General features: G+C 63.6%; 1 protein-coding gene across 6 annotated transcripts in view; it reads left to right on the top strand.

Moving 5' to 3' along the window:
* The window catches only part of ADGRB1 (adhesion G protein-coupled receptor B1), an 83,157-nt gene that overhangs the window by 37,873 nt on the left and 18,628 nt on the right, over positions 1-26,656 (top strand). For all 6 annotated transcript variants that reach the window (XM_082364592.1, XM_082364590.1, XM_082364593.1 and 3 more), the window contains exons 18-22: positions 16,516-16,657; positions 22,709-22,812; positions 24,075-24,177; positions 24,846-24,996; positions 25,450-25,519. In XM_082364592.1, coding sequence (XP_082220718.1) covers positions 16,516-16,657; positions 22,709-22,812; positions 24,075-24,177; positions 24,846-24,996; positions 25,450-25,519 — 570 coding nt within the window. The remainder of the gene's footprint in view (positions 1-16,515; positions 16,658-22,708; positions 22,813-24,074; positions 24,178-24,845; positions 24,997-25,449; positions 25,520-26,656) is intronic.

Genomic DNA, 26,656 nt, shown 5'->3' with positions numbered 1-26,656 from the left:
AAGGTCCTGGCCCTCAGCCTCCTCCTATGCCTGATGAGTAGGAACGGGAAATTAGGAACGTATAGATCCTTGTGAAACTGTCAGGGCGTGCCACATGCCAAGAAGTGGAGGCAGTGGATCTAGTGGCAGGTGGGGCGAGGTGCCTTTCAGAGCAGGTTCACAGAAGCCTCTCTAGGGTGGTGTTTGAGCAGAGGCCTGACACGGCACTGTACACGTGGGTGTCTGGGGACAAGCATTTTGGCAGAAGGAACAGGCAGTGCAAAGGCCCCGTGTGTGCAGGGAGTGTGCAGGGCCGTAGCGCAGACTGCACTGCCCTTTCCCACTCTGGCTCTGAGGGTGTGAGGACAGGGTCTGGGGCCGGGAGCTGGGCTGGGGGAGAGCTGGGGCGGACCCTGTAACCCTGGGAAACTGGCCCTCTGGCTTTGGTTGCTGTCGACTGTTTTTCTCTGGATTTCGCAAGCGGCATAAACTCTTTGTACAAAACGGGGTGTCAGAAAAGGGTGAAAAGAGAAGAAACAAGAAAGAGGGCCCACGTTCTCACAGTACCCAGGCTGGCCCCCCTGGCCGTCGTGAGAGGTTGTGCAGCGGCTGCAGTCCATCCCTGATGCCAGCACAAGCGCCTCCCCACAGCCCAGAAACCCTCCCAACAGGCTGTTCAAAGGCTGCCCGCAGCTCCCTGGCGGTGCCCGGTTCACCCAGCGGCCCAGCATCCTCTCTTGGACAGCGCTGCTCACATTTCTGGTCGTCCCCTTGGCTTTGAGTCCCCCAGACCGTTCCGAGGTCTTGGTAGTGAATTGCTTTCCAGAGAGGTGGACCCATCCCCTTTGCTCTCCCAGGGCAGCAGGTTGTGAGAGGTCTGGCCAGCCCAGTGTCAAGTTCACTGTCCTTTGGGGCTGATGGTCTGGGGCAGATTCCACCCTCCAGAAGCCTCAGCCTTCCATCCCCGTGGCGGAGTCTGCCTGCTTGCGTGTGAGAGCAGAGTGGGGAAAGGACAGCGGCCAGGTCCACGGGTGCTCACCCCTGGCCGTGGCCTCCACTTGCCCTTCCGCTCTCAGGTGTGGGGAGCCCACCCACCGCCCCAGGCCTGCTTTGCCCACCGCCGGTCACCTCTGGATAGATGGGATCGTTACGGTCTCTGCACCTCGGTTCAGGGCCTCGAGGACAGTGGGAAGGTGACAACAGCTGTGCTGTCTGAAGCCCCCTGAAACGCATTTTGCCCGCAAGCTCCCTGTGCAGTCCTGGGTGCAGCCCTGGGAGCCCTGCTGACTGTGCCTATTACCTCTGGGGAACCTGAAGCTCCAGAAGGACTGTGGTCCAGCTCAGAGTGGGGACTGAGGCATCTGATCCAGAGCTGGACAGCCTGGGACCCAGAGGCTGACACTGGGGGAGGGGGGCCACGGGGAGAAGGTGGCTGGCTCTGCCCCCTCCCCCGCCCTCCCCCCTCTGCTCTGTGCGGGACAGCACCTCCCTCCACCGCAGGGCGGGGCCACTTCTCACATAAATGGGCTCAGAGGAGCCAAGGGTTTCCCAGGAGACCTGAAATGGGGACCAGGGACAGGGCCCCAGGTCTGTTTCCACCAGTGTGCCCAGAGATCAGGTCTGTGCTGGTGTGGGCTTGTGTTTGTGTGTGTTTGGACGAGACAGGGTCTCACGTGTCTGCAGAATTGTGTGCGTTGGGGGGGGGGGGTGCCAGCGGGGGGTGAGAGCCATCAGTGACCATCAGCTGAGAAGTAGTGACCTTCTGACCCATGACTGGGCCCTGGTCACTGAAGGAGCCTAGATTCCCAATCCCAAACTGAGCCCTTGTCGTGGTCCCACGCTGAGCCCTGACCCTGGTTACATGATGAGCCCTGACCCTGGTCACACTCTCAGCCCTGACCCTGGTCACACTCTCAGCCCTGAGCCTGGTCCCACTCTCAGCCCTGACCCTGGTCACAGTCTCAGCCCTGACCCTGGTCACACACTGAGCCCTGACCCTGGTCACAGTCTGAGCCCTGAGCCTGGTCACACACTGAGCCCTGACCCTGGTCACACTCTCAGCCCTGAGCCTGGTCCCACGCTGAGCCCTACCCCGCGTCTCATCTGGAGTCACTCGTGCATGTTCACATGTAGTCGTGCACGTGTCATGTGCGTGGAGGGCTGCCTCCTCTTCCAGCCACACGTAACAGTCAACCATGTGACACAGTCGTCTTGGAAAGTCTGAGTCAGAGGCTTCCACCCACAGGGCAGACCCTCTACTGCCTCGCCCCCAGTTGTACGCACACACGGACTCAACATCTACAGCTGAGGCGACTGCTCACAGCGAGGCTCAAGGCCGCCCCCCCTCACCCCCGCACACCTACGCCAGCCTGACCAGTGGCAGTGAGGGCCGAGGGAGCAGGGCTGTTAAGGAGGGAAAGGGGGACTTTGCAGAATTCTCAAATGTTTAGGGGGATGGAGGATGGGTGGGTAGACGGGGGGGGTGGAGGATGGGTGGGTCGGTAGGTGGATGGATGGATGGAGGGTGGATGGGTGGGTGGGTGGAGGATGGGTGCAGGGAGGATGGGCTGGTGGGTGACAGGGGTTGATGAAGGCCAGGAGCACATCCCTGGAGTTAAGTCCTGTGGTTCTGAAAGGACAGCTCCCTGGATCTTTCACTCGTAGAAGCTGCAAATGTTTTGCGGTTTCCTTTTTAAAAACAAACAAGAATTACATAGAGCATAAAAGTCAGAGCTGGCAAGATCCTCAGAAATCATTTGCTCTGCCCTCACTTGAAAATGGTGTAGCTGAGGCCCAGTGTGGGGACCTCAGGACAGGCCAGGCCTGGGCCAGACGCGCTCCATGGTGCTCGTCCTGCTACGCCAGCGTTTCTTTCGGGAGGTGTTTTGCCCGATACCAGTCCCACGTGGGCTCCAGGGAGGGCAGGGTTCTATGCGCACTGTGTCTTGTGCTGCCGGGTCCACACTCGAGTCAGCTATAAAGGCTCTGAGAAGTCCTGCAGCAGCCTCCCCTTCAGTCGGGTTGGGGCACTTGGCACCCTTACTCTGTAACTTGAGCTGGCAGAGCAGAAGCTGGGACAGGCTGGTGGAGGGCGTGGTGTTCCCGCAGAGTCTGTGGGGTCCTTTCCCGAAGCCTGAGCCCACTCCAGGCACCTTTAGAACCCTCTCATTTACTCACACAAGCTTCCTCAGTCCGGCTGAGGACCGGGGCCCAGAGTGACAAGCCCAGGGTCGCCCCGTGGGTCGTGCGAGTCTGCGCTCTCTCCCCGCCCGTGCCGACCCCCAGCCCTGCTGGGTGCAGCTGTCCTGGGGGACGCTGAGGACCCAGGGCCAGCCCCCTCCCTGGGGTCCTTGCCCAAGTACGTGTCCTGGTCCCTTTAAGAGCCTTGCCCCTCCCCTATCCTTGGTTTCCTTGGAGAGGGCAGTGAGGGGCCAGGCCGAGGGGGGCAAGCGGAAGGGAGTCTTGGCAGGGTCCCCAGGTCGCTGTCAGCGGCCGGTTCCCAGCCCAATTTCTCCCACGCCGCCGGCTGGTTCCTGATGGGGGCAGAGGAGGCCGGCTGAGGGGGACAAGGAGGGGGATGGGGTAGGAGACGGGCTAGACACCGAAGGCCTCCCTGGTGGCCGGGGTAGGGCCTCGGGATCCACGTCATCAGTGAGCACGGGAGGGAGGTGGGGGGACATGCTCTGCTCCCCCCACCCGGATGGGGGCTGGGGCTGGGGGAGGGGTGCAGAGCTGCTCTCAGAGGCGCGACCACCCACCCGTCCTAGCCTCTGCTCTGGACTCAGCCCAGCCCCTTCCCCAGCGCCCGTCCCTTCTCTGAGCCGCCCCCTACTTCGTCCTTGGGGAGCAGGGGTCTGGCAGAGGCCCACGGTGGGCCTGCCTGTCCCCTGCCGGGTGTGGGAGCTGGAAGGGACAGACAGCCATGAGGTCACGGCCCAGGGGCAGCAGCTGTGCTCTGAACCTGGGGCAGTGAGCGTCCCCACTGCCCTGCTGGCAGCCCAGCTCCCGCAGCCACTGCCGGCCGCCCCGTGGGCCCCCTCGCCACTCCCCTCTTTGGTGCCAGCTGGAACACTTGGCGCCTTTGTCCATGGTCCCCGTGCCCTCTTCTCCAGCCTCAAAAGCCACCTGCTCCTGGAGGCCTTTCTGCCTGTTTTTCTACATCCCCAGCCCTGTCCCCTTCCTCCCAGCTCTGACCCCCATTTGCAGCAACTCCGTGTATCCGCATGTTTGTTCCCCCAGCAGAGTGTGAGGCCCGCCGTGCGCAGGGCCTGGGTCTCCTCATCCAGCGTGCCACCTCCCCCCACGCCGGGTACACAGGAAGCCCTCAGGAGGGCTTATTCTAACGGCCCCTGCCCTCTCGCCCTCTTTTTCTTCCTGCTGGAAAGAGCACTGCTTGGCCAGTGGCGCCCCGGTGAGGTGCGTCTGGGGAAGGGGGCAGGGTTCGGTGCCAGGAGCAGGCTGGGGGCGTCACAGACATGTGCTCGAGGGTCTGGGGGGTGCCTGAGCGTGGGGGACTTTCTGGGGCGGAGTCAGGGCCCATGAGTCTCCCGCTGGGCGTGTCCAGCTGCGTCCCGTCCTGGTGCTTTCCCACCTCTGCGGGGCCCCGTGTGTCTGGGTGCCCCTGTGTCAGTGGTGTGGGTGTGCGCCCCTATGAGTGTGGTGTCCATGGAGACTCGAGGGTGAGGGTCCGGGGCTGACGGGTCAGGGGAGGCACAGGACGTGGGCAGCCCTGAGCCCCCGGGGGCTGCTGGATGGGAGCGGGGGCCACGCCAGGCAGTGCTGGGCGGCTCGGTGTTGGGAGGGTGCCAAGCGTGCACAGGGCAGCTGTGGGCGGGGGCAGGTTGAGTCAACCACGTTGTCTGTCCCTGGTCAAGTGGCCGAGGGGTCAGCGGAGTGTGGCACGGCCGGGGCCTGGGGCTGGGCGGGGCCCCTTCAAGGCCTCGCCTCCTCCTTGCCTCCTGTGCCCGCGCTGGTGATGGCGGCGTTGGGGGGGACAAGGAGGAGAGCCTGGAGTTGCCCTCAGGGAGGAGGGGGCGCCCACGGGGAGGTCAGTGCCGGGCCCTGAGCGCACGGGGCAGTGCCAGGAAGGGGGGAGGGTACTCACTTCCCTCCTCCACTGAGACCTGGGGGCTCCAAGAGGGGCCGCCTAGGGGGAGGGGGACAGCTGCCTCGTCGGGCCACTTGGTGCAGGGAGGGCGCAGGTGAGGACAGAGCAGGGGCTCTCCGGGAAGGACCAGGCCTGGCTGGAGACAGAGGTACTTCAGGCCGCTCCTGACAGGGATTTCATCTGTCTGTCTGTCCTTCTGTTTCCGATGTTCCCGAGCTCTGTGTCTTCATAGTGACGTCAGCCCTCGGTTGAGCGCTCACCCACGCCCAGCACTTGGGCCCCCTTCGTCCTCCCAGGAGGAGGGGTCAGTGCGGGGGCTGCCCCTGCCCAGGCCCTGCCACCCCCGCAGGACCCCCGTCTGCCTCGCATCCTCCGGAGTCCCGCTCGCCGCTCCCCAGGCCCGCACGCCCCGGGCTGCCAGGCCTTTGCCCCCGCTCTTCCCACAGTGTCACAGCGTCGTTCCATCTGCTGCCTGCACGGTCGTGTCAAATGGGGAGGTGCTTCGCCTGGCACATGTTCCGGGCCCTGTGTGACATGGGGGGCGGAGCAGAGCTCTGACCTCCAGCCTGGACGCCAATCCTGGCCCTGTTCTCACTGACGGGTGACTGTGGGCAAGCCCTTTAGCCTCCTTGAGCCTCAGTTTCCTCATCTGTCCAAGGGGCGGCTGTGATTCCTTGACGAGATGATGCGTTAAGGAGCTGGACCAGGAAATGCTCAGCAAGTAGACGCCGTCATTACCTCCCCCCACCCTGTTCCAAGAAGCCTGCGGGGGGACAGCAGTGAGCCACTCAGGCAAAGCACGTGCCCTCGGGGGGCAGGGGGATGGGGCACAGCTGCCCCACATGCTGGGAATAAAGGACCACCTCTAGGAGTGGGCTTCCTGGGGAGGGGGAGCTGGAGTCCTGGGGCAGGAGGGTAGTAGAGGCCCCCCAAGCCCAAGGCACAGTATGTGCAAAGGCACCAAGGCATTTGGGGTGCTGGGGTACAAGTGGTGAGAGGTGGGCTGGGGGCCTCCGCCAGCTCCACTTTTTAGGAGCAGAGAGGGGTGAGCTCTCTGGCCTTGAGGTAATCAAGCACAGGCAGAATGGGACTGGGTTTTGGAAGGACAGCGTGACACTTCCTGGGCACCTGCTCTGGGCCTGGTCCTTCTGCCAAAAGCTCATTCCAAGTTCAGACCAGGCCCCAGACCTCACATAAGAAGCCTGAGGCTCAGAGTGGTGGAGAGGCTTGCGCGGGTCACACAGCCAGCTCGCGGGTCCTGACCCTGCAAAGCCCTGAACTTGGATGGCCCCAGTGATCTTGAAGAGGCTTGGTGAGGACAGGGCTGGGGGATTGTGGGGTCCCTGCCACTGGGATGGGCCTGGAGGGCGCACGGTGACCCTCCTCCCTCGAGACACTTGCTTCCCTCCGCTCGGGGTGTGCAGTTGCTAGTTTCCTGAGGCAGAAAAGTCTTAATCTAAACCCCAGCTTGCCAGGCGGCTCAGTGGTTTGCTGGTATGGTATTGGGAGGGCAGGGACTAATGTCCTCATCTCTGCAGGAAGCTGACTAGGGATGCGGGAGGGCAAGATGTGGGGTAGACACAGGAAAACTTGGCAGGGAGGGCAGGGTGACCGTGGGTGTCCATTATCCTTTCTTGGCCTTGGTGCAGAGGCACCTGGAAATGGGGGATGATGAAACAAACTTGAGGTTCATCTTGAGAGGCAGGTGAACTAGGAGATGCCTGGAGGGTGGGGTGTGGTCAGGGGTGTGATGGATAATGGCGATGGCGTGGTTGCCTGGGTTCAGCCCATCATGGTTGATGGGGTTGGTGGTGAGGCCTCCTGCAAGGCGGGTTCCGCCTACACGGTGTCCTGGACATGGCGAGTTGAATGTTGGTGATGGGGATTACCAGCTAGTGTTGGTCCACAGACATGGTGCTGGTTCAGAGGTGATGGCAGTCATGGTGATATTGCTAACAGCGGAGGTGATGCTGGTGACCATGGTGATCATGTAATTGTGGTGACCAAAAAGATGGAGAAATGGTGGTGACATGGTAGTGATGATTGTGCTGTTGATGGTGGTAGTATTGGTGGTGAGAGTGATAGCATTGGAAATGATGTGTTGTTGATGGTAGTGATGATGGTGATGGTGGTGGTGATGATAATGTTGGTGCAATGGTAGTGTTGCTGCTGATGGTGTGATTTGTTGTTGGTGGTGGCAATGGTGGTAATAATGGTCGTGTTATTGTTGCTGCTGTTAGTGTTGGTAATGGTGATGGCGTTGGTAGTGGAGATGATGGTGAGGGTGGTAGTAATGATGACGCTGTTGATAACATAATGGTGGTGGTGGTGTTGGTGTTGATGGTGTTGCTGATAGTGGGGATACTGGTGATGGAGTGGAAATGGTAGTGGTATTTATGATGATATTGATGGTGTTGGTAGTGGTGATGGTGGGAGTAATGACTGTGTTAGTGATGATGGTGGTGGTATTAATGTTGGTGATGATGGGGATGTGGTGATGGTGGTGGTGGTGGTGATGATGGTGATGGTGGTAGTATGATTGTGTCATTCTTGATGCTGACGATGGTGGTGCTGTTGATAATATAATAGTGGTGTTGAAGTTGATTGTGTTGGTAGTGGCGATGGCAGTGATGTGGTGGTAATGACAGTACTGATGATGTTGGTGGTGATGGTGGTAGTAATGATTGTGCTGTTGATGGTGCTGGTGGCGGTGTTAATGATGTTGCTGATGGTGGTGACAGGGTGGTAATGGTGGTGCTGATGGTGTTGATGATGTTGATGGTGGTGACGGTGGTGATGTTGGTAGTGGGGATGGTGGCGATGGAGTGGAAATGGTCGTGGTATTGATGATGATATTGATGGTGTTGGTGGTGGCAATGGTGGTGATGTAGTGGTAATGATGGTCTGATGATGTTGATGGTGGTGGTATTATTGTGTCATTCTTGATGCTGGTGGTGGGGCTGTTGATAATGTAATGCTGTTTCTTTTTCAATGTAGTAATTGTATTTTTTTATTAATTTTTATTGGAGTATAGTTGCTTTATACTGTTGTGTTAGTTTCTGCTGTACAGCAAAGTGAATCAGTTATATGTATACATATATCCCCTCTTTTTTAGATTTCCTTCCCATTTAGGTCACCACAGAGCACTGAGTAGAGTTCCCTGTGCTATACAGTAGGTTCTCATTAGTTATCCATTTTATGCATAGTAGTGTGTATATGTCCATCCCAATCTCCCAATTCATCCCACCCCCTCTTTCCCCCTTGGTTCCCATAAGTTTGTTCTGGACACCTGTGTCTCTACTTCTGTTTTTGCAAATAAGTTCATCTGGACCATTTTTCTAGATTCCACATATAAGCAAGTATTATATGATATTTGTTTTTCTCTTTCTGACTTACTTCACTCTGTATGACAGTCTCTAGGTCCATCCACATCTCTGCAAACGGCCCTATTTTGTTCCTTTCTACGGCTAAGTAATATTCCATTGTATACATGTGCCACATCTTCTTTATCCATTCCTCTGTTGATGAACATTTAGGTTGCTTCCATGTCCTGGCTATTGTAAATAGTGCTGCAATGAACATTGGGGTGCATGTGTCTTTTTGAATTATGGTTTTCTCAGGGTATATGCCCAGGAGTGGGATTGCTGTGTCATATGGTAGTTCTATTTTTAGTTTTTTAAGGACCCTCCATACTGTTCTCCATAGTGGCTGTATCAATTTACATTCCCACCAACAGTGCAAGAGGGTTCCCTTTTCTCCACACCCTCTCCAGCATTTACTGTTTGTAGATTTTTTGATGATGGCCATTCGGACTGGTGTGAGGTGATACCTCACTGTAGTTTCGATTTGCATTTCTCTAATACGTAGTGCTGGTATTGCTGTTGATGGTGTTGGTGGTGATGGTGATGGTGATGTTATTGATGTTGGTGGTAGTTTCAGTGAGAGCCATGAGGGTGGAGGCTGTGGTGACAGTTAAGGTGGTGGTGGTCTCAGCTCTTTGGGGGATTTGAAGCCACCCCCCATGGGAACCAGGACGCTCCCATGGCACAGTTTTGGAGGTAGACTGCAGCAGACAGGGTCAGACGCCAGCCCGAGGAGATGAGAGGGTGGGGTGGAGGGCAGAGGGGAGCGCTCACGAGGCCACGCAGTCTGGGAGGGTGTCTTGGAGGAGACAAAGCTGGGCCAGCTGAGGGTGGTGAGGCTTGGGATCTCCTGGAGCCAGGGAAGTGCCTGTGGAGGTGCCCAGTGCCCAGCACAGGGCCTGAGCAGGCGGGCGAGGGACGCGCTTGCTGAATGAGTGAGTGATGGACCAGCCTGACCCCCAGCTGCACCAGCGGCTGGAGTGTGAGGGGGTGGGGTGTCGAGGCGCTGGCCCCTCAGCTGGTAGGGGTAGGTGACAGGCTGGACAGAGCCGGGCCAGAGGTGCACCAGGCGAAGGTCTGAGTGAGGGGCAAAGGGCTCAGGTAGGGTTCCTGGGGTGCAGGGCTCTGAGATGGGAGGAGTTGGCAGGTAGGATGGGGTTTAGCGGGACCCTGGCCCTCCCAGGCCAGATGACTTCCTTGTGAGGCTGGGGAGCTCAGGGTCCCAGCCTCTCCAGGGGCCCCGGTGGCCTTGCCCAGGTGGGTGGGGTGGGTCAGGCGAAGAGCTGCTGAGCCCTGAGAATGGCCAGGTTTCTAGCCTGGGGGCAGGCCTGCGGCCGGAAGCCCTGACTCAGAGCATGGCTGGTGCCAGGTGGGAGCCAGGAGATTGGCATCGTGGCATCGTGGGGAATGTGAGAAGCCCTGGAGGCCCTGGTCACAGCCCCACGGATGCTGAGCCAGCCTGAGACACTATCAGTGCCGCGAGAGCCAGCCCCACGCGGGCAGGGACGCAGGCCTGAGGGGGCATGGGTCTCACCTGGTGATGCACTCAGCAAGACCCAGGTCAGGCAGATATCCATCCCCCAGGGTCCCCAGGGCCACAGTCATTGCCCCCAGGCCCTGAGCCAAGAGGGGATGGAGCTGACCTGGGCTTGCCCTGGGGGTTCTCACAGGCCAGTGACCAGATGGGGGTTGGGCACAGAGCAGGAGGTTGAAGAGGCTTCCTGGAGATGACAATGCCTCGGGGGAGCCCCGAAGGACGAGGCTGAGTCAGCCAGGGGACAGGCGGGTGTGTGGTCAGAGGGACTGGTCAAGATCAAGGCCTGGAGGCAGGAGAGGGCGCCTGTGTTCTGAGTCACCGGTGGTTCCTCTGGGCTGGTGCATGCAGGCAGGGCTGCCAGGGCTGGGATAGTGGGGGTGACGGGGTGCTTGGGAGTCATGATGAGCTCCAGCCGCTGGGTGAGGTAGGACCCAAGAAGGGAGCCCCAGCACGGCAGCAGGGTAGGACCTGTTGGAGGAGCCAGGTGCAACGCTCAGGAACTCACGGCTTATCCAGGCAGGCTCCCTGGAAGAGGAGGCTCAGCACAAGCCTTGGTCTGTGGGTCAGAGGTCAGTAGGCGGAGGTGGGAGGTAGGCACCCTGGATGTGTGAAGCGTGATTCAGCAGGGCTTGTGCCTGGAATGCATGGTTTGGGGAGCACGATGGCCAGTCTGAGGAGTTTTCAGGGGCTCCTAGAAGCCCCTGCCTGCAGAGACACCTTGCCCACTCCCTTTTCCCTCATTGGGGTGAGCTGTGCCCACTCTGGCTTCTCTCTGCTGTGTGGGGGGACACCTGTGAGTCATTCACACTCCACTGTGAATTAGCCCATCAAACCCCAGGGGACCCTGATGCACACCGTCCCATAATAGCACCTGCTTCGTGGGCTGGCAGGAGGCATCCTGAATGTAGCGAAGGCCCTGGCTCAGCGGGCCGGCGGGGGGCTCGCCACGCACCCTCTGTTACTGTCCCCTGATGTCCCACGAGTGTGCCGGGACCTGTGCTGGGCATTGTGTCCCTATGGTCTCCCCACAGCATGTCGGGGAGGATTTATGCCCACTTCATAAGGCAGGCAGCTCAGCTCTGAGTGGCCGAGAAGGAATTGGCCCAGAGGTGGGAACAGGCCTCGGGTGCCCAGTTCCTCCTCCCGGGGCGGGGACAGACGAGCACGTCCGGGCATGGCAGGGACCGGGACGGAGGGGTGCCATAGGCCGAGCCTCCTCCCAGGGCCTCCGACATGCCGTGGCTCCCACCCACCCTGGGCCCCGGGGGAGGTCCCCTGCGGGGTCTCCTGAGCTGGGTGGGGGCCAGGCTGCCTTCTCTGAGCCACCTCACCTGGGCACCGGGATAAGGTTGTGGCTCTGGCACAGGTGCTGAGTGAGGCGGGTCTGCACCGGGCGGGAGTTGCGCGGAGCCGGGGCTCACAGTCTGAGTGTGGCTGGAGGGGAGGCTCAAGGGGGAGAGCGGGGAGGCTCAGGGAGGGGGTGGCCAGTCCCCAGGGGCTGTGGGTCCCTGAGTGAGGAGGGAGCCGGGGAAGGTCTTGAGCAGAGGATGATATGTCCTGGCATATTTCAGCTGGTGGCGCGGGGACAGGCGGTGGAGGGCAGGGCGGAGGCTGGCAGTGGTGGGTCCCACCAGGGTGGTAGCCACAGCGTGGGGAGCAGAAGTGAGACTCTCAGTGCATTTTGCAAGGAAGGTCAGTTGCTGATGGGTCTGTAGGTATGAGAAGGAAGGAGGGAGGGAGGGTCCTGGAGGCCGCCACCGCCAGGTTGGAGCGGCAAAGAGGGGCCTTGCTTGTCCACCCATAGCAAGTCCTGGCTGAGCACTCCGACCCCACTGGGGTGCGGGCAGCGGGGTGAGCCAGCCAGGCCCCGGTCCTGCCCTCCCAGAGGAGGATGCAGGTGGGAGCATCAGGCCATCACACGAGGCGGGAGAACCGGGCCGAGGCGGGAGGACCCGCGGATGGAGGCCACGGGTCAGGGACGGCCTCACCGTGAGAGCCAGGGCGCTGGCTGGCCCGTGGCTGTGGCCGTGGAGGCGGAGCTGTCCAGGCCAGGCCCAGCTGGTCGGTGTGCAGGGCACGACAGCCACCGGAGGGGCCGCGTTCACCGTGGCAGGGACTGGCCTAACACTTTCTCAAGGAGCACCTGGGGCCGGGGAGGCGGGAGCAGGAGGCAGCTGCCCAGGGAGCGACGGGGTGGATGAGGGTGGCGTGGTGGTGAATGGAGGACACACGGTGTACTCAGGACCGACCCCAAGGCGTCCAAGGGGTGGGGGCGGCAGAGGAGACTCAGGTCTCAGCTCAGGGTCAGGACGCACAGTGGGGGCCCGTGTGGAGGGGGGCCGGCTCAGAGCTCAGAAGTGGAGTAAAAGGGACGGGAAATTGTCCCTTGGGTTTGGTGACTTGAGGGCTTTGGTAGGAGCAGGGTGGGAGGAGCCTGTGGTGAGGGACCGGTGGCCTGCAGAGGGGTGGGCAGTGGCTGGACCTTCCTGGGGGCCCTGGTCGATGGGGGAGGCACAGCCTTTCTCTGGGAGCTCTGATCTGAGGGGCCCACGGCCCCCTGCAACCTCCCCTCAATCTCAGGCAGGGAGGGGCTCCCGCCCTCCTGGTGCTGGCAGGGGCCCCGGCTCCAGCTCCTCCTCTCGCCCTGGACCTGGGGGATGGGGAGGCGCAGGTGGGTGTCACTGACCCAGATTCCTCGGGCCTGGGCCTGGGAGGGGGGGCGTGGCTCTGTGACCCAGATATTCCAAGTTTCTGAAGCTCAGTCAGGAGGCGACCAATGGTGTCCCACATGTGGGAGTGTGTGTGAGGAGGGAACGACCTGCCTGTCTTGCAGAGATGGTAACAGGTGTCGCCTGCAGCAGGAAGGATTTCGGTCAGACATGGTGAAGAACTTCCAGATGTTGTGGGTATAAGAGGATACGTCCTGGAGGTTTTGTTGAAGAAAGAGGGCTGAGGGTCCCCTGACCTTTCCCAGTTCAGGGTGTGCCTAAGATGCAAGCGAGGGTCCACCGGTTAGGGACCACCGCCCCCTGTCCTGCTCCAGCCAGCCCTCAACTGACAGCGCAACACAGGAAGCTCGGCTAATGGCCGGGAACCTCCACTGACCGAGCTCTGCCCTGGTGTGGGGCGGGCCTGGGGCGGGCCGCCCTCCGCCTGCTCTGGGCCTTGGGCCATCCTTGAGGGTCCCTTTCAGACTTGCTCCTCGGAGTTCAGTGGCTCAAATACTGTAGGCCTTGTAGGTTGGTCAGACAGACAAAAAACTGGAATCCTGGCCCTCCTGCTGTCTTGCTGTGTGGCCTCGGGCAATCATACCACTTCTCTGAGCCTCAGTTTCTATATCTACACAGCTGAGTTGAGGATTATTGCAAAGATTAAATGATAAAATGCACAGGAAGCTATTAATATTGAGGTGGGGGAGGGGACGAGGAGAGGGTCCCTGTCCCTGTGTCGCGTGTCAGTGGCCTGCCAGAGCCAGGGGGACAGTGGAGTGGGGAGAGGCCAAGGCCAGGGAGCCTGCACTGAGGTCCTGCAGGGTCTGGGTGAGCCCAGAAGCTGCCCACCTCCCAGGCTGCCAGCCCCAGCAGCTGGTTCTCTGGACCAGGGGCGGAGCCCTCCTCGTGCCCTCCGTGGCCTGAGGCTGCAGGGGCAGGCCCTGGCCGGACCCGTCAGCAGAGTGGGCAGTGCTCCTCGTCGTCCCCTCCTCTGGGAGGCTGATAAGCTAATTACTGCCCATAGCAGGAGTCCTGTGGGGCTAACCAGCAGCCTGGGCTGGCCTTCTCCCAGGACGTGGCCAGCCGCTGTCAGCCTGGCGCCCTGCAGACCCGCCAGCACTGCCTGGGAACCTGCCAGCCTGCCGGCCCCAGCCAGCCTGGCTCCCCTCACCCCGGGCCTCGGGGTGCTGTCCCTTCCCACCCCTCCCAGCAGCCTTCAGCAGGCGGAAAAGATGGGTTCGGGGTCCCCCCCCCCCGACTCAGAGCAGGAGGGCTGAGGCAGCGTCCGTGCCTTGATCTGTGAAAACTAGAGCTGAGACTTGAACCCAGGACCGGCCGGCCACAGACTCCTGTGCTTAGGAGCGGGCACGCGGCCAGCGTCGTGGGCAAGCCTGAGCGAGAGGCAGGCGCTGTCTCCAGGCCGGAACAGCCCGCCGGCCTCCTCCCCGCGGGTCCTGGGTCTTGGGGACTTCTGGGCTGCACTTCCTTGGCCGTCTCGGCGTCTGGTCAGTGACTTGCACGCGCACCCCAGGCGTGAGGATGGGGTGCTCTGGGGCTGGGAGGGACTGAGGGCAGCTGGGGTTCAGCACTCTGTGCCCATTCTGCGTGGTGCTGGGGGATGAGGGGAGATAGGAGTGTGATGTGCCCAGCACGGCTGAGTGAGGCCTTGATAAACCCCCGCTGAGGGTGCGGGAGGACCAGGCTGGATCTCCCAGGCCGCTCCAGGGCCCCGCACTCCCTTTCCTGATCCTTCCATCCCCCAGGTCTTGTTTCTGGTTCTGTGGTTATCGGGGTCCTCTTTTCTAGAGGAAGGAAGGGGAGAAGAGGTCTCCACCAGGGCCTTAATAGGTCTTGACTTCTGCTCCACTCCACGCCAGGGACGCCAGGTGTGCGGGATGGCGGCCCGGGAGGTGGGACCACACAGGCAGCCGAGCCCCTGGCCTCCATCCCAGGGGCTGCGGTCAAGGCTGTGGCCTTGGCCCTGGCCCTGCCTGGGCCCTGCTGTGCTGTGTCGTCAGGCACACCTCGGCTCCTCCCGGGCCAGCACGGGTTCAGGTGGGCCAAGCTGGGAAGGCTCAGGTGGAGGCGTGGTCATCCGGGGGCCCTCCCAGGCATTCTTTATGAGGGTCCCTAAGATGGATGAGCTTTGGGCCCCCAAACCCTGGCCCCCATGGGCTCAGGGGCCAGTGCTAGTGAGAGGGCTGTCCCCTCCTCTTGCTGCACTTCAGAGAGTAGCAGACAGGCGTGGGGGACGGGGTCTTCTGAGGCCACAGAGCCCTGATGCACCCCGCGGAGCCAGGGCCTAGCCTCTGCCTGGCTGTCACCTTGGGCCTCAGTTCTCCTCCTCTGTAAAACAGGGGCAGGCCCTTCCCCATGGGGGGAAAATGAAGAGAGAAAAGCAGACTCGAGGGCATCCAGCGGGCCCAGAGTGTGTCCCTTCTCCCCTGGGCCCTGAAGCTCAGAAAGGAGATTGTATAACATCTCAAATTCAACAGAAGCAGCTCTGGGTTCTGGGATGCCCGAAGCTGAGACCCTAAGCTTTCCTAAAGACGTTCTTGCTGGGCTGGGCTGGGGCGGGTGGGGGGGGGCCTTGACGGTGTCCCACGTCATCCTCCCGACCGTCTCCTCCCCATTTTAGAGATGAGGAAACTGAAGCTAGGGCTGGTAGCTGACTTCCCAGGTGACACAGCCAGGAGGTAGCCCAGGATGGTTGCTTGCAAATCCAGGTGTTAAGCAGACGTCTGCTCAGTGCATGGGGCTCAGGGATCCCCTGGGAGTGCACAGGGTGGGAGCCACTCAGCCCCCAGCCCGCCTTCCATACAGAGGGGCTGGGATGGGGGAGACAGGCTGAAGGCTTTGGAAGGCACCTTGCCGCTCCCTCCTTCTGGGGCTGGGGCTGAGGGATCTAGGGCTGGCCGGGGGTGGACCCTTGCCGCAGAGACCTGGAATTTCCCCCCCAAAGTCCCGGGGCAGACACCGGGTCTGAGTTATTTGGGGGGTGAGGGGGCTTTTTCGGCCCTGGGGTCAGAAGGATACCACTCCCAGCTGGGGCTCCCGAACGGCGGTTTCAGTCTCGACTCTTCAGCCTGGAGCCCTCCAGCCTCCAGGTCCAGGGCCCTGGGGAGGGCACTCCATGGGCACCTTTTGCGGGCGTGCCTGGCTGGACGCTGCCAGACAAGTGGGCCGGCATGGGGGTGGGGGACTTAGATCAACAGCGACTGGTTCGCAGAGTAGTTCAGTCCGGCGCACTGAGGCCCTAACAAGCGCTGGTTTCAAGGGAACCAGAGCCACCCGAGCGGCAGACAGCAAGAGGGCCCTGGGTCAGGTGGCAGGGCGCACGCTCAGGCTGCTTCCCCGACCCCGTGGGGAAGGCCTATCGGGGCCGGGGCCGGGGGAGGTGGCCTTAGGAGCGGGGCGGTCCCAAGGTCACCAGCGCGACGCGGGGTCCAGGGGCGAAGGCGCAGAGGCGCCCCTCATCCCGCCCCGGCCCGCGCGCGCACCGCAGGCCGCCGCGCCCCCCAGCTGGCGCCCGGCTCCACGTGCGCCCACGCGCCCCTCCCGGCCCGGCGCTGGGGCGGGGCGCTCTCCGGGCGCGAGGCCAGGGCTCGGCACCCCGCCGGCCCCGCAGGCCCGCGCTCCCGCGAGTCGCTCTCCCGTGGCTCGGCGGCGGCCATGGGGCGCGGGGCTCCGGGGGCCGGCGGGGCGCGCGCGGCGGCGGGCGCAGGTGCGGGCGCGGGCCGGGGACGCGGGGCCCGGGCGCGGCCGGCAGCCGCTCACGCCGCCCCTGTCTCCCCTCCCCCCGTGTGTCCCGCCCCCCAGACCCTCCTCCCCCGCCCCCCCGCAGCTCGGGCCCTGGTCGTGGCGCGGCTGCCGCACGGTGCCCCTCGACGCCCTCCGGACGCGCTGCCTCTGTGACCGGCTCTCCACCTTCGCCATCTTAGCCCAGCTCAGCGCCGACGCGGTGAGACCCCAGCCGGGCGCGCGGCGGGCGGGCGGACGGGGAGGGGGCGCGCGGGGCGGGGGCTTCCGGGGCCGACTGTCGCCTCCGGGCCGACTCGGGGAAGGGGGGCTGCGCCCCGCCGCCCCCCGTGGCCTGGCCGGCGGGGCCCGGGCCTCTAGAGAGGGCGGGTGGGAGCTGAGTGGGTGGCGGTGTGGAGTTGGGGACTGACCTGGGAGGAGCCGGGCCGGGGCCCCGAGAGTGACTGATGGGTGAGTGAGTCCCCCCCCACTCTCTTTGGGGGCCTAGGACCCTGGAGGGAGCCGGTCCTCAGGGGAGCTGGGGCAGTCTGGGCCCCGGGCCCTAGGGGCTGGAGGAGGGCTTGGCCTGGCAGACCGGGCAGACACCTTCACTTGGTGGGGTGCCTTCCCCCAGCGGGCGGCGGGCTCCTGGCCTGCCTGGGAGAGGGAGGGGGAGGAGCTGCCACCCCACCCACCCCAAGTGGACGGTGGTCTCTGGAGGCAGCTGCGTCCCCAAGTAGGGGTCCCGGGGGTGGAGAGGGTGCTGGGCTTGGCCCAGGTTGGCAGCCCTCCCCAGGAAGGCCCCATCATCTCAGGGGCCTCCTTTTTGTTCTCGTGATTCTTGTGGGGGCTGCCAGTTTCTATGGCGACAGCATCTGGGGCCAGCTTGCTGGCTGGGGCTGGCCAACTGGGGCTGGTGGGCGCTCTTGCCCAGGGCCAAGCTGCACTCGCTGGACCTAGGAAAGCTGGATCCCCCAGCTGGGTCACTAGGCCCCCCGAGGAGGGAAAGGGTAGGGGTCTTTGCTCACTGAGCCCCCTGGCCCCGGCCTGGTATGGAAGGGTCCTCAGGCAGCAGATATGGAGGACGGACCGGGAGCGGGACACCGATGTGGGGGCGTTTGGGGTGGCTGGCCCTCGTCAGATGGGGGTGGCGCAGCTCTCTGCTCATGGAACCCCAGTTTCCATGTGGAAGATGGTTCCAGGCCTCTCTGAGAACAGTCTGCCCCCCTCCTTTGTCCTCTGAGACGTGGGGAGAGAGAGCAATATTGTCAGCCAGGATCCCCTGGAGGGTCAGAGCTGGACAGGACCTTAGAGGTCATTGCCACTAACCCTTCTATCAACAGGGAAATCGAGGCTTGGGGTGGGGGGCTTGCTCAAAGTCTTGGGGTGACTCTGCTGGACAGGGATCTGTGGTCTTGGCCCTGATCCCAGTGTGCCCTCCCCCTCAGGCTGTCCCTGTGACAGGACTGTTGGTGTTGCTGATTCTGGGGGCAGGCCCCTGAAGGCAGCAGGCGGGGCCATGCTGGGGGCTCCCCGGAAGAGATGGCTTTCTGCACAGGGGAGAAACCAGTGGGGCTGGGACTTCCTGGGTCCCCTGCGAGGCCGGAGCAAGCAGGGCAGGGCCCACCTTGGGGGGCAGGGGGGGCTCCAGAGCGGGACACATGCCCAGATCCCCTCTCCCAGCCCAGGGTCTGGCCTGTAGGAGGTCAGTGCCAGTGGAATCTTGAAATACAGCCTTGTCCCTTACACACGGTGACCCTAGACTGGCCTTCAGTCTCTCTGAGCCTCGGTTTTTTCACCTGTAAAACGGAAATGGCCGCGTGCTGCTCCGGGTGGCTGCGAGGGCTTGCCGGTTGACAGGGACCCTCCTGGACGGGGCCTGGAGCGTGCCAGGGCCACTGCATCCACGAAACGTGGCCTCCCGCTCAGGGGCTGAGCCCTGGGCCACCTGGCATGGAGAGCGTGTTGGGTGAGGGGTGGGCAGCTGACGCCGGTGGAACTCCGGGGGCGGAGGAGTGGGATGCCCAGGGGGCCTTTCTAGGAAGAGCTGACCTGTACTGGTGCCTCTGAGGGTGAGCGGACGGGAGCCCTGTGCCAGGGTGGGCAGGCAGAGCTTTGGTCTCTGAAGGGTTCAAGGCTTTGTTTAGGAGGAGGGGTCAGCAGCTGCAGTCAGAGGGGCATCTGGTGTCAGCCTGATCTGCACAGGAGGGTGAGACGCAGGCTGGCAGGTCGGGGCACCCCATCCCCACATCCCAGAGGAGGCAGCTGAGTCCGAGGGTTCGGGAGCTGTCAGTGGCCGTGGGACCAAGGGCAGGCTGCCTGGCCGCTGGGAGCCCCCGTTTCCTCCTCTGTCAGATGGCATAGTAGTGGGCTCTGGCTGATCCTGTGACCCCCTGAAGGCCTGGGCGTGGCTCAGAGGAGCATGCTGGGAGGGCGCGGGGTCGGGGGGGCGGCTTGGCCTGTGCTTGGTTGCTCCCCTGTGCTCACCTGCTCTCAGATCTATCGCCACCTTCCTCCCTTTTCCCAGCCAGCTCTGGCCCCAGAGATGCTGAGTGGGCAAGGGCCGAGAGGGAGAGGAAGACTGCTGTCCCGCAGCCCATCACGCTGTGCCGATCCCTCTGAGTGCCTGCAGCTGGGCCCTCGAGGGGCACGGGGTCTGACGGGGAGACAAGCCCAGGCTGGAGGGAGGAGGCGCTCTGGGGGCTCAGCACCAGCCTCCTTCCTTCCAGGGGTAGCTTGGGAGACGGGCACAAGGAGGAGGTGTGGAGTAGGGCCCTGAGGGGTGAGCAGGAGTTCCCAGCAGGCTCGGTGGGGAGGAGTGATGGTTGCCCCAGGGAGGGTGAGAAAGGCAAGAAGCAAGCGGGAGATCGGGTGGAGCTCAGAGGGCAGGCAGGGCTGGGGCGCGGGCGCTGCAGCGAGGCCGGGGCCCGGGCAAGCTAGAGCTTCAGCCCGAGGTCAGTGGAGCTGGGTGGCTGGGAGGTGGTGGGCTTGGGTCCTGGAGGGATCCCAGCAGGTGTGAGGGCGGAATAACCCACCAGCAGGTGGGGTGGTGGCAGCGGAGAGCTGGGCTGAGGGTGGGTGTGGATGCCGCCTGTCTCCACCCGCAGAGTTGGGTGTGTGCGTGGGGCGTGGGGATTCGGTCTGAGCGGGCAGAGGCCGCTGGCATCTCGGGGTATGGCGTGGTCTCGGGACCGGAGTCCAGAGCAAGGCCCCCAGAGGGGACGGAAGAGGAGGGGTGCTGTGGTCACACCCCAGGAGGCAGGGAGGGGTTAGATCCCGGGGGGCATGGAGTGAAGGAAGATGAGACCCAGTCACCCTCCCCCTTGCGTGCAGCCAGAGTGTCAGGTCCCGGCTGTGCCGCTGCAGGCCTGTGACCACGGAGGGTTGAGTAACTGCTCTGAGTCACATCTGAGGGGGCGAGGCCACCTGCCTCAGAGCCTGGTGGGGACTGAACCTGTTGAGGTATTTACAGCATCCACACAGCCTGGCGTGTAGTAAACAGTCTGTAAGCCATCGTTGTTGGTGGCGTCGCTTCGGTGATGTGCCCGAAACTGGGCTACTAATCTGACCAGAATCAAGGCTCAGCGTGTGACCGGGATCAGGGATCAGGCAATGTTGGAGTAGGGCTCGTTCGCGTGGGTAGCTGTGAGCCACGTGTGGTGTTGGAGCGGAGACGGGATAAAGACAGTGCCATAGCAAGGAAATCAGTGTTTAGGACGCATGAGACGTGTAAGAGCTGGGAGAAGATTGCATGTAGGGTATTCATGTGGTGGAAACTAACAACAACCACGTAAATGACAAGTAAAGGTGGGGGAGGAGGGGCCGGTGCCCTGAAGAGACTCAAGACAAGGTGACGGGCAGAGAGATGAGGGGCTGGCTCAGATTGAATGTCCAGCGAGAGCCTCTGTGCAGAGGTGACAGCCAAGCCGAGAGAAGAGCCAGCCGTGTGAAGGTCAGGGGTAGAGCACTGGGTGGCGGGACCAGCATGTGCAAAGGCCCTGGGGTGGCACGGAGCCTGGCTGGGGAGCCAGTCTCCAGCAGGAGGCCGGCCTGCTTCTGCCTGCTCTCTGTGTGGATTGGGGCCAGTCTCTCACCCTTAAGGTCTCCGGTCCAGCCCTCCCAACAAGACCTTGAGATCCCTGACACCCCTGCCCACAATTCTGTTACCTGTTCCCTCCCCACATTGTTGAGAACCTGCAGGGCTAGGGCTGTCAGAAGTGACGGATGAGCCAGGCGGAGAGGAGGAGGAGGGCACGGGAGGGCAGGTGGGCGAGCTGGCGGGCATGTGGCTGCCAGGCCTAATGAGGGCAGATGGAGGCAGATGGCCACGGAGGTCGGGGCCGGAGCCAGCCACGAAGCAGGCCTGAGCCACTTACTCAGCCACCCATGACTTGCGTGGCTGGCCGGGGCTCCGAGGTTACCTGGTGAGTTCAGGGGTGCTGGCCGCAGCCTGGAGTCCCCCTCCTTCCCCGGGGCCCTCCAACTGCCTGTATGGAAACACAGAAGTTTGTGCTGGAGCCTCACCCGGGCCAGGCCCCCAGGGATTGCTGACTGCCTGGGTGACCTTGAACGACTTTCTCGATTTTTCCGGAGCCTGCCTTCCTGGTCTCCATTCATCCAGCCAGTCACATTGACCGAGCGTCCATGCTAGGCCGGGCCGAAGGGGGCTCACAGACATGAGGAGACCGGGCTGCAGGGACAGACAGGCACCCCCAGCCATGGGACGGGGCTGGGACAGAGGGACAGCAGAGGGGCCTGGGGGCGGGAGGTGGTGCCTTCAGTGTGGGGGAGGGCAGTCCAGGCCTCGGATGGAGAGCACAGCACGGTCACCATGGGGGTGGGGGGAGAAGCTGTGTCAAGTGGGGTGGGCCCTGGGGTGCCCTGTGCAGGAGCCCCGGGACCTTAGGCTCCCAAGGAAGGTGGAAGATCCCATCTGAGGGCGGAAAGGGCCACCGTGGCTTTAGGAAGTGGGTGGGAGTCTCGTTCTGCCACGTGCTGGGGTCAGCAGGGGTCTGAAGGGTGTCGGCCAAGTTAGACTTGGGACGGGCAGGAAGGTGCCGGCTCTGGGGTGGGGAGCCCACGAGAAGCCCCTCGTCCCCTGGCCGAGCTTTCCCGTCCTCTCCAGCCCTGGAAGCCGTGGGTGCTCGCTCTCTCCAGTCCCTCCATTTGTCTTTGGGTTTTGGACACAGAGGGACCTGGGTCATCGCTCAGCAAGTACACGCGGGCCGCGTGCCGTGTGTGCTGGGCTGTGGGTGTGGCCGTGGTTCACGCGGTCACGTCGGGGGGCACGCAGGGATGCGTAAGCAAGGACCAGCCGGTGCTTAGGGCTGCGCTGGGCCACGTGGTGGGGAGCGGTGGGGTCCGTTGGCCCCTCTGAGAGGGGACAAGTGAAGACCAGAAAGGCCCGAGGCACTGCCACGCGACGGCTGGGCAGGGCATCCTGGCAGAGGGAAAGGCTGAGCCAGGCGCTGAGTGGGAACGAGGGGGCAGCCCAGTGCGGGGGGGGTGGTCTCACGAGCTGAAGGGGGGCAGGGCCAGGCCTGGTGGCCTTTGGGGCCTTCGGACGCAGCTTGGGCCGTGGTGGGGTGGCATGGGAGACTCTGAGAGTGGCTGCTGCTTGGGGAAGAGCCCGGGGGCTGGCCTGGGGGCGTGGAGGGCAGAGGGCCAGCCCAGATGGAAGGGGCCTGGCGGAGGGAGGAGGTGGTCGAGCGCCTGGTGCAGGCTGTGGGTGGAGCGGGTGTCAGGGAGGGGCCGGGTCTGGGGGGGTGGGCGCTGAGTGCCCCGTTAGATGCAGCTGGAGCTTTGGGCCCCTTCAGAGAGCGGTGGCTTCTGCCCGCGGCTGGAACTGCAGAGCCACGGAGCCAGGGAGAGCTGTCCGTGGCGGGGCGCTGGGCCTGCTGCCTCCGTGACCTCACCTGTGACTCAGGGTGGGGGAGTCCTTCCCTGGGATTGGTGGGGGGCGTATTGCCAGGCTGGGCACACGGCTCTAATTCTGCCAGTGGGGCCGGGGCGGGGCACAGACAGAGACCCTGCCCTCAGCAGGAGATGAGGCCCCTCACCGGGCACAGCCCAGGCCGGAAGGTGCTGGCGTTGGGGGCCGCTCAGAGCGCTGCGGGAGGGCGGCCGAGGGCTGCGGGGCAGGGGCGCTTACGGAGGATGTGGGGGGGAGGGGGAGGCTCCCCCGGCGCCCCCCGCGGCCTGCAGGGCCCTCAGTCTGCACGTCTGCCTGGGCCCCCTCACCCTGTTCTCTGTCCCCCGCCCCGGAACCCGCCAGAACATGGAGAAGGCGGCCGTGCCGTCGGTGACGCTCGTCGTGGGCTGCGGCGTGTCGTCCCTGACCCTGCTCATGCTCATCATCATCTACGTCTCCGTGTGGAGGTGCTGCTTCCGGCGGGGCCGGGGCGGGAGCGGACGGTGCACACAGCTCCCGGGAAGGGGGTGACTGGGGTCGAGCCTTACCCCTTCTCCCATCGAGGGCAGCCGCGGGGGGCGGGGACCCAGCATCCTTCCTCCCCAGCTTCCCCGTCAGCAGCGCCTGTCACTCCGTCGTCACCACCACCCCGCCCTCCCCGGCGGCCGTGCCGGGGACGCTGCGTGGCACTGATGGTGGGGGCGCGGGTGCAGGCCAGGGGTGCCAGGCCTGCCTGCTCCAGCCTGGCGCTGTGCCCGCACCGCCGCTCACAGGTGCTGGCAGGTGCGCCCCGAGCCCACTCCCCAGCCGAGCACCCTGGCCCGTGACCACGGGGACCCCAAGATCACGACTTCCCTGCCTGTTGTCTGTTCTGTCACGTGGACGTGCAAGGTCACTCCCCAAGCCCGGGGTCAAGTGTCAGGATGGGGGCCTCTGCTGGGCCGCCTGCCCCACACCCCCTCCCCCAGGCCACAAGGCGTCTTCACAGACCCCTGTGCCCTGGGTGCTGTCTGACCAGTGTTGGCCCCTGGGATGTGGGGCGACCCCGTCCCAGCCGGTCAGCAGCCCTGGGGCGAGGGACACGTGTGCATAGACTCCCTTCCCCCGGCGTCCCTCTTTGGGCCCGGAGGAGCAGGGGTTTGGGACAGTAGGACAGGGAGGGTCAAGCCAAGGTCACCCGCCCAGCAGCCACCCGCTGGGCCCAGCCAGATTCCTAGCGCGTCAGCTCCAAGGGCAGCACGATGTCAGCCAGGGGCCAGCGAGGAGGGGTCGATGTGGCCATCGGGGGAGGGGCGCCCGTGCTTTCCTGCCCCCCACCACCCCATCCTGCCCAAGGGCAGAGGCACCGGAGGGTCAGTGACCCGGAAACATCCAATGCCCCTCCCACCAGCCCCCCCCACCACCATCTGTCCTGAATCCCCTGGAGGCGTGCTTGGCCCCCTGGCCCAGCCCCTCCCCCGAGGCCGCTGTGGTTCTGAGGTTTCGGCCCACGGTCTTCAAAGCACCTCCTTCCCTGTGAGCTGTGTTCAGGACCCCATGGAGCTGGCGACCCAGAGAGGGAACGTGGTGGTGATGGAGCTGGAGATGGTGGGGATGACGACGGTGCTGGTGCCGGCCGCGGTGCCTGCAGGGCGGAGGTGGCGCTGGCCTTAGTGGCCACAGCTCCCCGGGTCTTGTGAAGCTGAGACCCTTTTGGGCGCTGATCGTGGCCGCCCACCCTCTCCCACAGGTACATCCGCTCAGAGCGGTCCGTCATCCTCATCAACTTCTGTCTGTCCATCATCTCCTCCAACGCCCTCATCCTCATTGGGCAGACCCAGACCCGCAATAAGGTAAGCGGCCTGCGCTGTGCCGCGCGCGTCCCAGCGTCCAGGTTGGGGGGCGCTGATGGCGGTGGTGGTGATGCCCCACGGCAGAAGCCTCGACCCTGGGAAGCTTAGGGAGGAGGGTGCCAGAGCTGTGCGGACCCCTTTGCTGCCCTTTGGCCGCGGCAGCCACGTGGCTCAGTCCGGAGGGGGCTGTCACCTGGCCAGGGCGTGGGGACTTGGTGTCTGGAGTCTCCAGCTGGACTGGTGCTTCGAGATGAACCAGCTCAAGCCCCGGCCCTGGCCTACCATTGGTACCGGGCTGTCTGAGCTTGTCTGTACCTCGCCGTGTGGCCTCCGGTGACCAGCTGCTGAGCGGGTGGGCTCAGGCCGGGGCTTTTGGGTGGGCTCCTGCGGCGTTTGGTGCACGTGTGAGTGGGTGAGGAAGCCGGGGAGAGGGGTGTCTGTCCCTGGCAGTTTGTGGGTGGAGTCGCGCAAGCACCCACCAGGGCCGCGATGTACCACAGCCCGTCTCAGGGTGGTGGAGCGGGTGGGCACTGGCTGGCGTCCTGCCTGGGGAGTTGATCTGGTCACTGCGGGGACACTGGGCTCGGGCCCTCGCCGGGGCAGGCGGGGTCTGGGGGGCAGGCGGGGTCCGGGGAGCGAGCGCCTCTCCGCCTCTCCCGCCCGCGCAGGTGGTGTGCACGCTGGTGGCCGCCTTCCTGCATTTCTTCTTCCTGTCGTCCTTCTGCTGGGTGCTCACCGAGGCCTGGCAGTCCTACATGGCCGTGACGGGCCGCCTCCGGAACCGCCTCGTCCGCAAGCGCTTCCTGTGCCTGGGCTGGGGTGAGCGCCACGGGGCCGGCGGGCGGCGGGGCACCCCTCTGTGACCCGGCCCTCCTCCTGGCCCCTGGCAGCTCTCTCTCCTCTGAGATTCCCTCCAGGCCTCCACCCCACGGGGTTGCCTCATTGTGTTTGAATGTCAAGTGAGGGAGTAACTCTGTGGTATGAGGACGTCCCATCCAGTATTTGGGCTATACTCACGATAGAAAGTTTTTCCTTCCTTTACCTGGAGTTCAGCCGTGGCTGGGCGTCCCGTGTTACGTGCTGCTCCGGCGCCCCCCCCCCCCCCCATTTCTGTGGGTCCTCATCCTCGTCCACCTCCTGTCCCCTTTCTCACACGCTCAGTGTCGCCCTCTGTTCAGGGGCTTCAGAGGTGCGTTTTGGTCCCCCTCCTGAGACGGGTGGGGCCTTGGACGGTGGGGGTACCGACGCCCTTTCTTTCTGCTCCTCCCCTAGGGCTCCCTGCGCTGGTCGTGGCCATTTCTGTGGGATTTACCAAGGCCAGAGGGTACAGCACCATGAACTAGTGAGTCGGGGCAGGGTGGGGACGTGGTGGAGGCCGCACGGCTCCCCCAGACCCTCCCACTGCCCTAGAAGGTGAGGGCTGGCTGGGCACCCATCTCACAGATGAGAAAGTCAAGGCTGGGCGAGACTGAGGGCCCCGGGAGCTGGAGGCCGGGCCCTGGGGAGGCACCCTGCCTCCCATCAGCCAGCTCCTCCCGGCAGTGGGCAGCGGGGTCGAGAGAAACAGGGCTTGGGGCGGTTGGAGCCCTCACTTCCTCCTTCCGTGGCCTTGGACAGGTGCCTTAGCCTCTCAGAGCCTCAGTTTCCCCATCCGCACGATAGGGGATGCACCCCTGCGCCAGTGTCGGGATAAGGGGGGCTGTATGGCCCCTGGGCAGGGCAGGGCAGGTAGGGGTGCCTATTTCACAGATGAAGTCACTGAGGCCCTGAAGGGTCGGCTGGGCCAGGTCCAGGGGCCTTGAATGCCAAGCCAGGAAGCTCGGGGTTATCCTGGAGGCCGTGTGGCTTCCCAAGGTGGGGGGAGAGGAACCAAGGCCTGGAGGGCCGTGGCTGTGGATGTGGGGAAGAGCGGGGCAGCGAGAGGCAGGAGGAGGGGCTGACGGGGCTGTGCAGGCCTGGCTCACTGCAGAGCCCCAGGGGGACAGGACGTGACCAGGCCCTGAGGCACCGCCCTGCACTCGAATGAGAACCCGCGGGGTGAGTACTGAGAAGGAAGTATGAACACCATCCCCAGAGCTGAGAGGAAGGAACACCCAGCCTGCTGGGCTCGGGGATGGATCAGGAGGAGATGGGGTGTCGCAGTGGGGTTCTGAAGGATGGAAAGCTGTGCGTTTGGCACGTGGCATGGCACAGAGAACTCGGGGCAGAGGACACAGCACGTGCAGGAGGCAGAGCGGCCTTCACTGGGCTCAGGGCTCCTGTGGACCGCCCTGGGTGGTGTCCAGGAGATTTGGGGAAGTAAGGCTGGGGCTGGTGACCGAGCTTGGTGGAGGGCCCAGGTCATCGTGTGAGCAGGGGGCCTGATGCAGAGGGCCTGGGTTGAGTGGGTGGGTAGAAGTCCAGGCCGGGGACCCAGCCCAACATTTTGGCATCATGTCAGGAAAGAGGGTCTGCACGTGAGATTGGGGAGGGTCTGTGA

Source organism: Balaenoptera borealis, assembly GCF_965194805.1.
Source record: "Balaenoptera borealis genome assembly, chromosome: 17".
Lineage (NCBI taxonomy): Eukaryota > Metazoa > Chordata > Mammalia > Artiodactyla > Balaenopteridae > Balaenoptera > Balaenoptera borealis.
The sequence above is the reverse complement of the archived record's forward strand: the minus strand, read 5'-3'. Positions and strand labels throughout refer to the sequence as shown.